The sequence below is a fragment of the Bufo gargarizans genome, chromosome 9 (assembly GCF_014858855.1).
Source record: "Bufo gargarizans isolate SCDJY-AF-19 chromosome 9, ASM1485885v1, whole genome shotgun sequence".
Lineage (NCBI taxonomy): Eukaryota > Metazoa > Chordata > Amphibia > Anura > Bufonidae > Bufo > Bufo gargarizans.
This window is the reverse complement of record NC_058088.1, coordinates 10,138,645-10,156,558: the sequence shown is the minus strand read 5'-3', so window position 1 is coordinate 10,156,558 and position 17,914 is coordinate 10,138,645. Positions and strand designations below refer to the sequence as shown.

Here is a 17,914-nt window from a genome sequence, read left to right as displayed (position 1 = left end):
ATCTATATTTGCAAGAGGTTTTGATAATGAATCCAAATGGTTTTAAATTACCTTTATATCATTACGTTATCTCTAGGAGCTCAGTCCCACGGTCTGCAGAGTTACGTCGCCTGCGCAGTCTTTACTGTACTGGGAACAGTTCTTTAAGGAGATTGTGTTTCCTGCTCTACAGATGGAAATCTTCTATTAGAGAGGGTATCCTTATAAAGCACCCCCGCCCTCTTCCAAAAATGCATTAATATAATGTTTCTATAAAAAATGTAGGGTCTGTGGCCGGCTATTTACATTAGCTCGCTGGGTTGTTCAGGATGGCAGCTTTCTTCCAAAAACAGCACCATCCTTGTTCATGGGTTGCATCCAATATTGCAGCTTAGTTGCAATCGAGTCAGTGAGGCAGAGCTGTAGTACCAAAACCAACCTGTGGACAGGGGTGGTGCTGTTTTTGGAAGAAGGCAGCCATGTTATTTTAATCCTGGACAGCCCCTTTAACTTAATGTGTGTGGCCAGCTTTAGTAACACGAAAGAGGTTATGAAGGGCAAGGAGTAGTCCAGGAGTGGGTGCTATACAAGGCAGAGGCTTGGCAATGGAGGGTGCAGAGGTAGCAGTCACACTTGGACCCCCCCGTGCCAGGGGGCGCCCCCTCCTCCACATAAGAAGACCCGAGTATTACAAATAGCACAAGGCAGAGGGGCGCCCTGTCAGGGATTTTACTTTTGGCTTGGGAACTTCCAGTTACGCCCCTGATCTGATGCATAGGACTTAGTGTTCTCTCCCTCTTTCGTGTGGTAACGGCTATAATTATCCTCACCACTGAGAAAATCGAGCAGGTTTCTTTATGCAATTATTTTCCTTACCCTGTGTATAAACTAGGTCACACACACCACATCCGATCCCTTCTACTACTCAAGTGGCAATGACTAAGCTCCTTTTGACCGCACTTGAGGCTGGGTAGAGTGATCCACATGTACAACGCATGGGGACCCTTAGGTTGGTGCTACACATGGTCTTATTGGAGGCACCACTTGCCATCCATTGGCGTACATTGAGTTGCTGTTGAATCTGTGTACAACTCTGAACCTTGGTGGATTCACTGGGTTTGCCATGCTCAGGGTCGGATTGGCCCTCCAGTGTACCAGAGGATCCTCGGTTGGGCCCAGTCTCTGAAACCATAGTGGGACCTGAAGGAGGAAGAGTAGAAATCCAATTTGGAACTGGCTTTGGAGTAAATCACTTGCCACTAGGGTATTTTTCTTTGACTTTATTGATGATACAGGGGTTGGACCTTGAGAATAATTTTCTCTGGTGGGCCCAAGGAATGGCGCTGGGCACAGTAATTCATATGGTCTCCAGTAGAGCTCTCCAAATCCATAACCAGCCCCGAATTGTTTTTATGGGAAACCATTGCAATACTCTTGTATTGCAATGTATTATGCCTGTCTGTGTTACACTGACAAGGCAATCTATTAAACTTAAAGGGGTTATCCAGGAAATGATGATGATGACCTAGCCTCAAGAAGGGTCATCATTATAACATTGGCGGGGGTCCAAGTACCAGCACCCCTGCCGATCAGCTGTTCCAGGGAGCCGTCGCGCTCACCGTAGCTCACCAAGCACATTGTTGTGCTTGGTATTGCAGCTCATCCCTATTTACTTCAATGGGGCTGAGCTGCAACTACAGTGCTGCCCATAATTATTCATACCCCTGGCAAATTTTGACTTAAGGTTACTTTTATTCAACCAACAAGTCATTTTTTGACGGGAAATTACATAGGTGTCTCCCAAAAGATAAGACAATGTACAAGAGGCATTATTGTGGGGGGAAAAAAAACATTTCTCAGCTTTTATTAACATTTGAGCAAAAAATACAAGATGTTCCGCACTGTGGAAAATCTCAGAGGACGTGGTCGGAAGCCAAAAGTGACACCTGTGCTGGCCAGGAAGATAGTAAGGCTACTTTCACACTAGCGTTCGGGGCTCCGCTTGCGAGTTCCGTTTGAAGGCTCTCACAAGCGGCCCCGAACGCATCCGTACTGCCCTGATGCAGTCTGAATGGATGCGGATCCGCTCAGAATGCCTCAGTCTGGCAGCGTTCAGCCACCGCTCCGCTCAGCAGGCGGACACCTGAACGCTGCTTGCAGCGTTCGGGTGTCCGTCTGGCCGTGCGGAGGCAAACGGATCCGTCCAGACTTACAATGTAAGTCAATGGGGACGGATCCGTTTGAAGTTGACACAATATGGCTCAATTTCAAACGGATCCGTCCCCCATTGACTTTCAATGTAAAGTCTGGACGGATCCGTCTGACTAACTTTCACACTTAGAATTTTTTCTGAAATATAATGCAGACGGATCCGTTCTGAACGGATCCCATCGTCTGCATTATAGGAGCGGATCCGTCTGTGCAGACACCAGACGGATCCGCTCTGAACGCAAGTGTAAAAGTAGCCTGACCCTAAGTTCAAACTTGAGCGTTTTACAGCGCGTTCCTACGCGCTGTAAAACGCGCAACACATAAAAACCAATGCTTCCCTATGGGGCTGGTTCACATTTTCGCGTTTTACAGCGCGTTTGAACGCGCTGTAAAACGCCCGACGCTCAAACAAGTACAGGAGCTTTTTTTGGGGCGTTTGACGCGCGTTTGGGCCATAGACTCTTTGGACAACACTGCTGTCAATCACCCAAACGCGCGTCAAACGCGCGTTTACTATTACAGAAAACGCGCATAAAAACGCGCGACAAAAACGCGCATAGAAACGCGCGTTTGAGAAACGCTTAGGTGTGAAACCAGGGTTAGAGAGGTGAAAAAGAATCCAAGGATCACCACCAAGGCCATCCTGGTGAATCTGGGCTCTGCTGGTGGGAATGTCTTAAGGCAGACAATCCAACGGACACTGCGCACTGCTGGGTTCCACTTCTCCAGATAAGGCAAACAAAAGCTCGCTTGGCCTTTGCAAAAGCTCATCTGGACAAAGAAGAAGACTTCTGGTCTTCTGTGTTATGGTCAGATGAAACAAAAATGTAATTGTTTGGTCACAATGATGTTTCCTTCGTTTGGCGTAAAAAAGGAGAAGCCTGCAACCCAAAGAACACCATCCCCACTGTCAAACATGGTGGTGGGAACCTAATGCTTTGGGGGTGTTTCAGCCAATGGACCAGGGAACCTAATCACAGTAAACGGCACCATGAAAAAAGAGCAAGACATGAGAATTCTCAAGGACAACATCAGGCAGTCTGCAGAGAAACTGGACCTTGGGCACCAGTGGACATTTCAGCATGACAATGACCCAAAACACACAGCAAAAGTGGTGAAGAAATGGTTAGCAGACAACAACACTAACGTTTTGGAGAGGCCCAGCCAGAGTCCAGACTTGAATCCAATTGAGAATATGTGGAGGGAGCTAAAGATCAGGGTGATGGCAAGAAGACCCTCCAACCTGAAAGATTTGGAGCTCATTGCTAAAGATGAATGGGCAGAAATACCTGTGGAGTAAAGCTGGTCTGCAATTATAGGAAGCTTTTGATTGCTGTAATAGCCAATAAAGGCTTTCCTATTGATTATTGAGAAGGGTATGAATAATTTTGGACTGGGCACTTTTTGCTCAAATGTAAAAAAAAACGGAGAATTTATTTTTTTCCACAATAGGGAGACACCTATGTCATTTTCCGTCAAAAAATTACTTGCTGGTTGAATAAAAGTAACTTTAAGTCAAAATTTGCCAGGGGTATGAATAATTATGGGCAGCACTGTAGGCCATGAGACCAATGTATGGTGATGCCACATGGCCTAGGAAGAGGCTGTGGTGCTCACAGAGTGCCTGGCCTCTTCTAACAGCTGATTGTCAGGGGTCCCGGGTGTTGGACCCCCACAGATCTGATATTGATCACCTATCCAGAGGATAGGTGATCAATATTTATTACCGGATAACACCTTTAATAACCACACAGACATGACTTACTATCACTTAGGTGCCGCGGTTGCTATTGACAGTGGCATGAAGGGGGTTCATCAGCCACAGTTTTCTCTGATCCCAGCAGCAGGATATCACCTGCATATTACCGTTGATACCCACACATGATGGCGTATTCACGGCTCCGGATAAATACATTAGGATCTAGAAATCATTGTTTATAGACTGCGCACATGACCAAGCGCACTATGGAAACCGATCTGCTAATAAAGGAAAAGATTAGGGGATGCTGATAAAAGCGCTCTCTCTGCACCCGTTACCATGTCCTCACAGGGAGGTTAATTAGACCGTAAAATCTGGACGGCACAGCAGGTTACAGCACTAAAAGGTGGCTGCGCAGGTGTATTGTATGGAGTGCAGCTAATAGGTGGGACCTGCAGATTTGGGGGTCTTTTCCTTCCCTCCGCTGACTTCTGGCAATGTGCATTTTCTCTCTATATACCTTTTGAGTGGTGTGATGTCATTGCTGTGCTATGAGTCAATCAGATGTCCCTTCTCCCGCTGAGGGAGCGATACTGCAGCAGCATCCCCCCCCCCCCCTTCCCCCTACTTCCAGTTTGTCTATTTACTGTATTACTTTCAACAGATTTACAGAGCCTGCAGACAGCATACACATACTGGCATAAGGGCATAAGTATGTGAACCCCCTCCTAGTGAGCACAGGTGCTTCACCCACAAACCATGGCAGACAGGGGAATCAAAGCAAGCACAAGACGTGTAATGAACTGAACTGTTGGCGCTGCCGCTGACTTCTAGTTTGGCGGGATGCCATTTGACCCAAGTGGTCTATTCAAGTCTGACTCTGCTACTCTGGTTACATATCCAGCTCTACTCCATTTATTACTTTGTCACATCTACTCTACCAGCAAAGCAATGCTGGTTCCATGTTGCTTGTAATGTATTTATCAAGATCTGCTATATACACCCAGCCAGGTCCCTCAAGTGACCTGAGGATCTACGTACATCTGGTCCTTTGCAGTTCCAAGTCATTTCTTTTATTTATGCTACTACTGGCAATCTGTTACTTGTCCTGCCTACATTTGGCTCTTGAACTGCTCTCCTGGTGATGGCTCTTGGCTACGTGTTGCTCACTACCGCCTTTTCCCTTGGTTATTGCATTTGGTCACTGTGTCCTGCTCCAAGCTCTAGCTCCTGAAACCAGCATGTGTCATGCTACCCACTATCAGACAGTCCCCGCCTCGGATCATATGCATACATTATGATGTGAGCGCCGCTCCTGATAACCCTCGGTTTCGATCCTGGCTTGCCCTTGGTCTGTTGGTCTCTGTTTCTGTTGTCTCCTTCTCCAAGGCCTATTCCTGGTCGCTGCTCCTGGTTCTGTGCTCCACATGTGGACCCTGCAGAGGCTTTCCTGCCTGTCCATGGACTTTATTACCTGAAGACCTCAGGACTGCGACACTGTCATAAGAGGCCCCCTTAGCCACAAATCAGTTCTTTTGAAATCTCTGATTTTCTAGATCTACCATGATCACCCATAAGAGCTCTGTGACGTGGAGGCATCTAGAAGGGACAGCAGCTCAGCTATGAAGTGGTAGACCACACAGGGTCATAGAGCCGGGCTGCTGAGTGCTGAAACACGCTGTAAAAATCACCCATCCTCTACTCCAGGGATCAGCAACCTTCGGCACTCCAGCTGCTGTGAAACTACAACTCCCAGCATGCACAGTTACTCTGCTATTCTTGTAACTCCCGTAGAAGTGAAAGGAGGATTCTGGGAGTTGCAGTTTCAGAACAGCTGGAGTGCCGGAGGTTGCTGATCCCTGCTCTACTCTATCAGTCACCGCGGGGATCCAAACTGCCTCTGGAGAGAGACGTTGATTATATACATTTCCATGGTTCAGTCTAAGATCACCATGCGCAATGCCAAGTGTCAGAGCTACATGAACACTAGAGTAATTAATTATGTCTCACTATTTGGCAGTCTGATGTAAGAATCTGGTTTTGGCAAACACCAAGAGAACCCTACCTACCAGGATCAAAAATGGGGTCAATGAGGGGTAATGGTATGGGGCCGTTTACCAGGGATTGACGGTGACCCTTTATTTCTAGCAAAGGGTGATCTTAATACTACAGCCTAAAAAGACATTGGGGGACATTTATCAGGACCGCTATTGTCTTCGCCAATCTTGTTTTACTCTGCTAAGCCAATGGGTGCACCAAATGTATGCTGAGGCACCAGCCGTGTGCCAGACTAAAATCTATAGCAGCCTCCGAGCTGTCGTAGATTTCTCCAGAAAACCGGGGTGAGTGAATTCAAATGTGCCGGGCCCACTGACCTGCGTAGAAAAGCCATTTGTAAAAATTTTTTGCAGCAGTGACATTTAAAATGTTGGAAACACAAGCGTGGGGGAATGATTAATTCTCCCCACTGTACACAAAGCCTATGCACGCGACTGTATCCATTTTGCATTCTGCTAATCCCAGATCTACAAAACACGGATTCCAGCCACGTGCGTCATTTATTATCCCTCTCTGCCCTGTGGAAAAATGCCTATTCTTGTTCACAAAATGGACAAGAATAGGACATGTTCTTTTTTTTTTTTTTTGGGGCTGGAGGAACGGACATATGGATGCGGACAGCACACGGTTTGAAATAAAAGGGTACGCGTCCGATCCACAAATAATGCAGATCGGGTGCGAACCGAATATCTGATTGTATGCATGGGGCCTAACTGTTGCTTCTAACGTTGCAGAGTTTGGGGAAGGTCCTGTCCTGTTCCACATAACTGCACCCCTGTGTGCAAGACAAGGTCCATGAGGACATGGTGGGATGATTTTGGTGGAGCAGGAACTTGAGTGTCAGCTCAGATCCCTGACCTCAACTTTTAGGATAAAATTGGAATACAGACCTTCTCCCCAACATCAGTGCCTGACCCAAAAAATGTGCTCCCTGCTGAATTGGGTCACACTCCAATTTAAAGGGGTTGTCCGGTTTCCAATATTGATGACCTATCTTTAGGATAAGTCATTAATTTCAGATCAGCGAGGGGCCCGACTGTAACACAACTGCTCCTTGGGACAGAGGACTGCCGCTGCAGTGTCGACGGCAAACAGAAGCACCGCGTTCTCTTCATCCAGCTGATCAACAGGGGTGCCAGAAGTCAGACCCCCACAGATCTGATATTAATGACCAATTCTGAGGATAGGTCATCAGTATTGGAAACCAGCCCACCCCCTTTAACACCCATTATTTTGGAATCAGGGGTGCACCACCAATGAGGCCAGGTAAGGCGATCGCCTCAGGCAGAACCCGGTAGGGGCAAGGGGGGGGGGGGGCGGCATCCAAAGGGCCATGGGCTGAAGGGAAGGGGTTAGGTTGGGGGGGGGGCTGTATCAGTTTTCACCTCAGGCAGCAGAAAGGCTAGGTGCACCCCTGTTTGGAATGGAGGTCAAACAAGCTCATGTAGGTATGAGAAGATCTCTATAAATACATCTCACACGAGGACCTAATGGAGCCGTAAAAACACCTCGGGCTTTATGGTTTCATCAGAGGCAAAACCGCTGAACAACATTCTAAGAGCTATTGGACGTCATATAAGTTTAATAACGGGAAGGAAGTAGTAGTCCAAATTTAGAAACTATGACTCCAGACAATAAGTTTCTGCATAGCATTAGGTTACTCAACTGAGCGGAGAATGCACTGATGTAAACTGATCTGAAGACCAATTGTGCCGGTGCCATCATCTCCTGGACTAATCAACACGTGTGTGAAGAAACACGAGCTCACGGGACGGCTGAGGTGTGAGCTACGTAATGGATATTCCCTCAGGAAGCCACATCAGCACAAGAACTGGACCCCATGGTGGTAAAGCCTCATCCTTAGGGCTCAAGCACACAAACATATTTTTTAACCGCATCCGATCCGCATTGTTTGTGGGTTGGCTGCAGACCCATTCACTTCAAATGGGAGCTGAACCCGGACATCCCTCCATTTTCACCCCCTGACATGAGCATCGGAGCAGTTCATGCTCCGATGCTCTCCTACGTCCTGCGCTAAATCAAGCAGGGCAAAGGCATTTTTTGGAGTTCCGGTGACGTACCGGGGCTCTCCATGGGGCTGCCAGGAACCCCGGTGACATCACCGGCTCTGATGGTCAGGATTTAGAGCTGCTCTAGCCAGTAAAACGGCTAGGGCAGCGCTAAAGCCCGCCCATCAGAGCCGGTGACGTCACCGAACACATTGCCACCAGCTTGTGAGCCACCAGCTTTTCTGTCTCTGTGATAAATACCCCTGCGAATAAAAAAAAAAAATCCCCCCCCAAAAAAATAAATTAGTGGAATTGCAATCTCAAACACAAACATTTTTGACAATTCACACTTGGAAGAAAGATGTCCATTCTCTATATTTCACTATTCCATATACCATCTAGCCCTATGAACAGTTTCTTTTTCGGATCGTTACGTGGTGCTCGCTCTTATAAAATGGGTGCACTCCAGCAAGTGATGCAGAAGAAAACCCGTCAACCGCCCACCTGGGTACTCACTGTACGTAGGCGACTCCACTTGTCACAGGAGTAAGGACAAAAACTTCTCGCTAAGGAGATCTGACGACACAAGCCTGCTCGCATACCTGCCCCCAGGCACAGTGCAAGAGCTGCGAGATCTCATAACTATGGAGACCGGCCGGCTCTGGCGCCGTCTGCCCGCAGCAGTTTCTCTTTACCCAGGTGTTCGCACCCAGCTCATTTGTATACTTTAACACATATATCATAGGCCCTCTTTAAAGGCAATCTGTCACGAGCTAGATCAATATCTCAATCCAACTAAGGCTACTTTCACACTCGCGTTTGGTACGGATCCGTCATGGATCTGCACAGACGGATCCGTTCAGATAATACAACCGTTCAGAACGGATCCGTTTGTATTATCTTTAACATAGCCAAAACGGATCCATCTTGAACACCATTGAAAGTCAATGGAGGATGGATCCATTTTCTATTGTGCCATTGAAAACTGATCAGTCCCCATTGACTTACACTGTGCGCCAGGACGGATCAGTTTGGCTCAGTTTCATTAGCATGCAAGCAGCAGTTTTGGTGTCCGCCTACAAAGCGGAATGGAGCCAAACTGCTGCACTCTGAGCGGATCCTTTTCCATTCAGAATGCATTAGGGCAAAACTGATCCGTTTTGGACCGCTTGTGAGAGCCCTGAACGGATCTCACAAACGGAAACCAAAACGCCAGTGTGAAAGTAGCGCTGCTGTAGCGAGATGGAGCGTCCGGCCGGCAGTCCCCATCGCTGCGCAGAACATGCTCCCACAAGACTTCAGGGCCAGACGTGAATATGTTTTAGTGGTGACTGCATGGCCTAGGAGACAGGGAGCAGAGCCTCTGGGTGCAACAGAACCACCCTCATTGCACCTAGGGGGTTAATTATGAAATAAAACCCTCTTATTTCTCCGGATTGGCAGCAGCTTTGACGATGGGACCAAGGGCTGCACAAAGCAGTGACCAGTGTGCCCCTGGAATGTAAGTGGGATTGATATTGATCTATCTTGTGACAGATTCCCTTTAAATGGGCATTTCCATCATAAAGTGCTGGCATGCTGCCATGAAATACCATTATTTCATGATCGGTGGGTACCTGACCTCTGGGAAACCCACCATTCTTGGAACGAAGAGGCTTGCTGTGCTGATCCAGAGCTACACCCCCCTTTACCATTTCTCATTGCACACTCGGCCGGTCACGTTCAAGGCTCATTCACACGACCTTATGAAATCGGTCCGCGCCCGGTCCACAAAACACAGCGCGGTTGTCTGAATGTGCCCTCACTTGCGCAATGCTGTGCTAGAGTGGACGGCCGGGCTCCACTGTGCAGGGGTCACAGTACCGCTCCTATCTCAAGAACGGGGCTTCGATGTGAATGGAGAGTAGATCAGGCATATGTGGCTACCCCATCATTCACCGCCATGGGACTTTCAAAAAATAGAAGGGGCTCTAGGGACAAAACAAAGAGGATGGGAGAAGGGGACAACCTTGTCTCGTACCATAAGTAATTAAAAATGTGTCTGACAGAATCATTTACTCTTACTGCAGCTGACGGAATGGTATACATAGCAAGTATTTTTGATATGAATAGTTGTGGGAAACCAAAATTGTTCAGCACCTCCTCCAGGTAACTCCAGCTTAGGCTACTTTCACACTTGCGCTTGATCGGATCCGTTCTGAACGGATCCGATCATATCAATGCAGACGGAGGCTCCGTTCAGTACGGATCCGTCTGCATTAATAACTTAGAAAAATTTCTAAGTGTGAAAGCAGCCTGAGCGGATCCGTTCAGACTTTCAATGTAAAGTCAATGGGGGACGGATCCGCTTGAAGATTGAGCCATATTGTGTCATCTTCAAGCGGATCCGTTCCCATTGACTTACATTGTAAGTCTGAACGGATCCGCACGCCTCTGCACGGCCAGGCGGACACCCGAACGCTGCAAGCAGCGTTCAGCTGTCCGCCTGTCCGTGCGGAGGCGAGCGGAGCGGAGGCTGAACGCCGCCAGACTGATGCAGTCTGAGCGGATCCGCATCCATTCAGACTGCATCAGGGCTGGACGGAAGCGTTCGGGTCCGCTCGTGAGCTCCTTCAAACGAAGCTCACGAGCGGACCGACGAACGCTAGTGTGAAAGTAGCCTTATCCAGTTGTGACAAATGATAAAGGAAAGTTTTTAGATTGTGCAAATTGTACGGCATGAAGAACCCTATAGATATTGTCTTTGGATTTTCTGCCTTCTGTGAATCCAACTCGATCCGGATGTAGTATACCAGGGAGGATGTGCTGAAGTCTCATGGCAATAAGCTTTGCGTAAATTTTTATGTCGACATTTAATAATGATATAGGTCTATAATTAGAGCAAATGGAGTTATCTATACCTTCTTTTGGTATTACTGTGATATGAGCTAGTAGGGATTCTGCGCGAAATGAGTCACCACTCGCTATACCATTAAAATAAGTGCCTAAGTGTGGGGAAAGGTTTTTCACAATTTTTTTTATAATATGTAACCGTCAGTCCATCTGGGCCTGGGCTCTTTCCGTTTGGCAAAGATTTTATCACGGATCCTTTTTCTTCCTGCGAGAAAGGTCTGGTTAGTTTAGTCTGCTGGGATACTGATATTTTAGGGAGGGGAAGTGAACCTAAGAAATGTCTTATATTGGAGTCAAGAAAGTGGTCGCTCAGCAGGATGCTGAGGGACTCATTCTTGAGAGAAGAGTAGGTCCCAGAGCTGTGACCTGTACCCATCAGACTATTATGGCATACCCTATCAATATGCCATAAATGTTGACAAGGGACAAGCCTTTACACGCCCCACCTTCGCCAGAAACGGCTCCGCTGTTATCTGCAGGTTATAGATGGTATTTCAGCTTCCCATGATTTTTTAGATGGTTTTAGAGAGGACACAGAAATCATCTGAAAACATGGGGCAGCCCCAAAACCTGCTTTCTCTCACAGGCTTGTGGCGCTGCAAGTTCAGAGCTCAGTGGTGCTCTCTTCATCTTTCGACTTAACGACCCCTTTATCACAAAAAGTAAAAAAACACATTTCAGAGCCCAGTGTTGGTTCATTCTATATAACTTTATTTAACCACAGTCGCGGGTTGAACACGCTCTGAACAGGACTAAAGTCAAAATAATGATTGGAAAAAAAACATACACAAAAAAGAAAGAAAAGAAAACCATTGCTCCATGACTGGTGCAACAGGAGGAGGCTTGGGAGGGTGGGGGGTGTCACCGGGCCTGATACTGAAACCGTAGATGAGGGTGGATTCTCAACGCATTGTCTTCACGGGACTTTTGAAGTTGCTGGCCGCCTGAAGTTGGAGCTGATATGCCATGGGGTGGATTTTGAAGCCATATAACCTGGGAAGAGAAGAAAGAGGAGATGAGGCTTGAAGTGTCGGCTCCTGTTACAGCTCCTTATTCTGTTGGTTTAGTACCATATCCACAAGGCAGAGAGTAGAAAGCGTTACACAACCATGTGCAAGGGCGTGCCCTACGGCTTCTCTCCCCACTGGCAAATGGATGGGGGAGTGAAAGAGAGAGAGAGAAAGAAAGAGAGAAAGAGAAAGAGAAAGAGAAAGAGAAAGAGAAAGAGAAAGAGAAAGAGAAAGAGAAAGAGAAAGAGAAAGAGAAAGAGAGAGAGAGAAAGAGAAAGAGAGAAGAGAAAGAGAGAAGAGAGAAGAGAAAGAGAGAGAAAGAGAGAAAGAGAAAAAGAGAAAGAGAAAGAGAAAGAGAAAGAGAAAGAGAAGAGAAAGAGAAGAGAGAAAGAGAAAGAGAGAAAAGAGAAAAGAGAAAGAGAAAGAGAAAGAGAAAGAGAAAGAGAAAGAGAGAAGAGAGAGAAAGAGAGAAGAGAGAAGAGAAGAGAAAGAGAAAGAGAAAGAGAAAGAGAAGAGAGAAAGAGAAAAGAGAAAGAGAAAGAGAAAGAGAAAGAGAAAGAGAAAGAGAGAAAGAGAAAGAAAGAGAAAGAGCAAGAAAGGAAGAAAGAGAAAGAGAAAAGAAAGAGAAAGAGAAAGAGAAGAGAAAGAGAAAAGAGAAAGAGAGAAGAAAAGAGAGAAAGAGAAAGAGAAAGAGAAAGAGAAAGAGAAAGAGAGAAAGAGAAAGAAAGAAAGTCTTGCTGTGATCTAAAACCATGATCTATACCAGTGTTTTACTGTAGTGCAGCGCCTGCATGAAGCAACTGATGACGCCGTGCGCTCCTGCTGTCAGCAGGATGCCAGGCCGGGATTCCACTGACCGCTCTCGGCCGTGGAACACAGCCGTGTGCGTGAGGCCTAAGGGGGTGTCCCACGAAAAATGTTCAAAATTTTTCAAACCAGCCCCTGGATCTGAATACGTTTGTAATTGCATGTAATTAAAAATGTAGTATAGCCTCTTGAGTTATTCACTGACATCTGCACAGCGCCACCTGCTGTTTGCTCTTTTTCTAATTTCTATGTCCTGCTCAGAGGTGGACGGACATGCCCAGTTCCATCCTTCAGCTGCAGCAGAAAGGACACGCACCTTGAAAAATAACACACCCCCTGAGCTTGAAATTTTGCAATCTAGCAGAGAAATTGGAGCAATGAATGGGGAGATCTCTGGATCCATGTGAGGTACGGGGCTGGTTCTGGCTTTGTTATACAGAGACTGTCATGTACTATATGATTTTGGATTTTCATTTTTTACATTAATCTTGGGATAACCCCTTTAGGTGGCACTAACTTTTAACCCTTTCACCACCGGGTGCATTTTACATGAAAATAGTTGACAGACCGCCCTCTAGTGGCTACGACAAGCAGATGAGAAGTTTATTGTGAAGGAGCTGAGCTCTGTACTAAAGTGGAGCACAAAGCCTTCTTATAGGGAATATATCAGCTTTTCTGTAATCTGCTTTTATTCTCTGACTCTGAAGGTAGATTTTTATTTTTTGTAATCCATTTCTGCACATGATTTTGGGGGGGGGTGCCATCTTGCATGAGCTACTGTTAACAGCATGCTGAGATATGCTCTACAGGAGCAATGGGGGTGTTGCCATTACTCCTAGATGCTCTGCTCTCTCTCCAACTGCCACACCCTCTGCACGTTGACTGACGAGGCCAGGCCGGCGTGATGATGTTTGTACTGCCTCGGTCCTGGCAAAGTGGAGAGGGAGTTGCAGAGAGAGCAGAGCCTCTAGGAGTAATGGTAACGCCCCCGTTGCTCCTAGAGGCTCATTTCCATATATTAAAGCATCATTTTTCTCTGCAATGCGGACACATATGAACCAGGGACCAACACAGATGCCTTCAGCTGGCAAGTGCACATGTAACAGGTCAGCCAGTTTCATAGGGACAAAACTGCTGACAGATGCCAGTAATTCTCTGACTTTACCACAAGTCGCTGCCACACCCTGATCACTTTGTGCCTGTAGTCAATTATAACATAAAATCCTAGTTTACTGAATTTTCGCTAGCCACAATTAAAAGCTAAGGCTGAGGAGAACATGGGGTCATAAAATGTTGGGAAAGATCAATAAAAGCTTGTGTAAGCTGTCTTTGGCACGCTGGAAGATTACACAAGCGAGAATGGCTTTCCGCCACATAAAGAGTGAGACGGCAATTAAAGTAATCACAGAAAGGTAAACTAAATATATATGTAAGAGCACCCCCTACAGGGCATAGGGCACAGTGCAGTAGATGCAGACTTATTCCCACTTAAAGGGGCTGTCCGCTTTTTTAATATTAATGACCTATCTTTAGGATAGATTATCTATATCAGATCGGTGTGGGGATGGGGGGGGGGGGGAGGGGTGACGACGACTGCTGACACCCCCGCCAATCAGCTGTATGAAGAGACCACAACGCTCGTACAAAAGCTGTGTTCTCTCTATAGTTCACCTGCTCGCCATCAACCTGCAGCGGCGATCAGTGTAAATACAGCTACGTCGTCCCTATTAACTTAAACAGAAAGAAGCCGCCCCACTGAAGTGAATGGGGACGCCATGGCTGTAATTACACCTGCTCTCCGCTGCAATGTCGACCGTGAGCAGGTAAACAGTGTACAGAAGGCAGCGCTCATAGCAGCGCTGCGTTCTCTTCAAACAGCTGATTAATGGGGGTGTCAGCCCATCGCTGATCTGATATTAATGACCTGAGGATAGCTCAGCAACAAAAAAAAAAATCTCTTATTTGGGATACTAGGTCATTAAAAAAAAAAAAAAAAAAAAAGAAGCTGGGCATGAGCCCATGGAAGATTTAAGCCCGTAAGGACACGGCAATTTTGTTTTTTAGCATTTTTTATATTGATGACCTATCCTCATCTGCGTGTATCTGTATATGGGCTTGTTTTTTGCAGAATAAGGCCTCATGCACACGACCGTATGTATTTTACGGGTCCCCAAAAAACAGATACACAAAAAATACGGATGACGTCCCTAGGCATTCCGCATTTTTTGGAATGGAACAACTGGCCCATAATAGAACAGTCCTATCCTTGTCCGTAATGCAGGCAATAATAGGAAATTATCCATTTTTTTGCGGAACTGAAATACGGACATACGTGAATGGAATGCACACGGAGTAACTTCTGTTATTTTTGCAGACCCATTGAAATTAATGGTTCCGCATACGATCCGCAAAAAAAACAAACAAAAAACAACAGAACAGACACGCAAAGAAAGTATGTTCATGTGGCCTAAGTTGTACTTCCGAGTGGCACCATTTAATATTGCATACGATGTAGAGGAAAGTTGTAAAAATGGGTGAAATTGGGAATAAAATAAAAAAATCTGTCATCATTTTATGGGTTTTGCTTTTGTGGCCTCCCCTATGCAGTAAAAGTGACCTGATCCCTTCGTTCTCTGGTTCAGTACAATTACAGCGATGCCACATTTATATAATTTTATTTTTTTATACTTACAAAATAAAAACGTAAGAACAATTTTTGGGCATCACCATATTCTGACCCCCATACATTTTTTATAGTTATGTCTACAAGCTAATTTTTTGCAGGGCGATCTGTAGCTTTTATTGATATCATTTTTGAGTGTTTGACTTTTTGATCACTTTTCAACATGGCGTTCACTGTACATGATAAATATTTAAATATTTTAGTAGTACAGGCATTTTGGGACGCGGTGATGCCAATGATTTTGTTTTATTGCTTATTTTTATTCTCGGCAAAGGGGGGGCATTTTAATTTTTTTAAACTTTTTTTTGACTAGCGGACATCAACATGCGATCGTCTAATTGCTCCTCCCATAGACTGCACTGATTTAACATTGCGGCCTATGGGAGATTCACTGTGTTTGTAAGGAGCCCTGCCACTTTGCTGTGGTACGCCTTGGAGCCTTTAGAAGGCACGAGTCTACTGTAGCAACTGAACAGCTCCCTCGATCTCCGCATGAGGAGCCATTCAGGCCCTAGGGATTCTACCTCTCAGATGCCATGGTTTAAAGTCTGTGATCGGTGTTATCGCCAATCACCAGCTCTGCCTCTGAGTGTCTGCAGTGTAAAACAACTGGCATCTGACGGCTATGGCACCCGCTCAGCTCCTGAAAGGGAGTTTAAAGAGGCTCTGTCACCCGGATCAAGTCTACCCTAAGAGGCATATAGCCTGGTAGAGCTTATGACGCTGACAAAAGACATACCCTTCGTCGGAGGTCCGGTGTTGGAGAAAAATAAACTTTCAAAATATGCAAAAGAGCTATTCGAGCACTCTAGGGCAGGCTTATGTCGTCCAAGCACTGCTTCAGAGACGCCCCCTTTCCTTCCTAATGCTGGCCTTCTTCACCTAATCACGCCCCCCATGCCTTTTGATTGACTGCGCTAGACCCGCCAGTCTAGCGCTGAGATCCGGCACGTGCGCACAGGATCTTTTCCTTCCTTCCCGGCTTGTGAATATGTGTAGTGCGCATGCACCGCCACTTCTGGGTTCAGTGACGTGAGGGCGCGTGCGCACTACACATTCACAAGCCGGGAAGGAAGGAAAAGATCCTGTGCGCACGTGCCGTTAAAAAAGCGAGTGAGCAGGCACACCGGACCGCCGACATGAGAAAGAAACACATGGATTTTGTCAGCATCATCAGTCCTACCGGGTGACAAAGCCTCTTTAAAGTGCAGACTTCTACCGTACATGTCAGGCTACATGCACACGACCGTGGAGTGCAATTTGCGGAACGGCACGGACAGCCTTTAATATAACTGCCTATTCGTGTCCACAAAGCGCGGACAAGAATAGGACATGTTATATTTTTTTTTTGCGGGGCCCATTGAAGTGAAGGGGTCCGCATCCGAGCCGCCAAAACAAAACGGCTGTGTGTATGAGGCCTAAGGCAGAGGTCCTGAAGGGATTAGGACAACTCTTCCTTCGCCTTTCAAGGCAACCACCTCCTCGCTTCTGACCACAAACACGATCTTCTTACCTGGGGACGAACTGATTGGCAGGTCTCTTGGGTCGATACTCTGGGTGAACCATGAAGAGCATATGGGGGAATCCAGTGCCAAAATATGCTCCATCCGTATGGTGATGGCGGGAGGATTTGGGGGTGTAAACATCCATACACTTGGGGCAATACAGCTTTACCATCGCTTCACCAGGGATGTCAGAGAGACCTGGAGAGACAGAGCCATGTTAATACAGCGGAGGATGGGGAGAGCAGCATAGAGCGGAGGAAAGGGACTTACCGATAGGCAGCATGGGCTGGTTCTCACAGTAAACACGGGGGCAATAACCAAAGTCGCCCTGCTGGTACTTCTCCAACTGCAGAGGCAAGAAACGGGAAATGGTTAACCCAAACCCAGACCTTCTGCCAACCAGAAACTGCGAATGAGCCTGGACACCAGAACCAACAATCTCATGGTAGCTGCCACCTCTAAGCCTTCTCCGCTCTCGCCCAATGGTCTGTTCCCACCATGCTTTATTTTCCAGGAACTGGGCCATCAAAGGTTCCCGTTTTGTGTATACAGCTCCAATGCAGACATATGCATCTCCATAGGTACAGACGAAAGCAACACCCTGTGCAATTGTGCGTTACTCAGCTCTGAACTCCTTCATGCACACCTGCAGCTGACGAAAGGGAGTCGCACACACAAAAGGTCAGCAGAAGAGCCGCATACACAAAACAGAAAGAAATCTTTCAAGAGTATTGGCGTTTATTTTCGTTGCAAAAGTTCACATACAGGGTGTAGTAAACCGCATGCGTCAGCCGTCACATCCAAACCCTGCTGGCACACGGATCGCAACTCCGCTGCTCTGGAGTCAGCAGCTGCAAACATGGCAATGATCCAAAGACTGGGCGGCCATATCCAAGAGGCTTCATGCGCCATTACCGGCCTCTAATGTAGAACGGCTGAATGACTAATGCTTATTGACCGACCTCATTCACCACAGGGATATTCTCCGGGATTCACATTGCAGCAGAATACAAGCGTGTGTGGAGGATGGGAGTTCCTGTTATTGACTGGTTGAGGTGGGC

General features: G+C 46.7%; 1 protein-coding gene across 1 annotated transcript; it reads right to left on the bottom strand.

The window, feature by feature from the left end:
• Positions 1–11,538: 11,538 nt before the first annotated feature.
• On the bottom strand, positions 11,539–17,819 carry CSNK2B (casein kinase 2 beta). The gene is made up of 3 exons (XM_044268244.1): positions 17,124–17,819; positions 16,862–17,051; positions 11,539–11,841 (listed from the first exon to the last, which is right to left on the bottom strand). Exons 1-3 carry the CDS (start codon positions 17,377–17,379, stop codon positions 11,751–11,753), a joined length of 537 nt encoding a protein of 178 aa, XP_044124179.1. The 5' UTR covers positions 17,380–17,819; the 3' UTR covers positions 11,539–11,750.
• Positions 17,820–17,914: the final 95 nt, after the last annotated feature.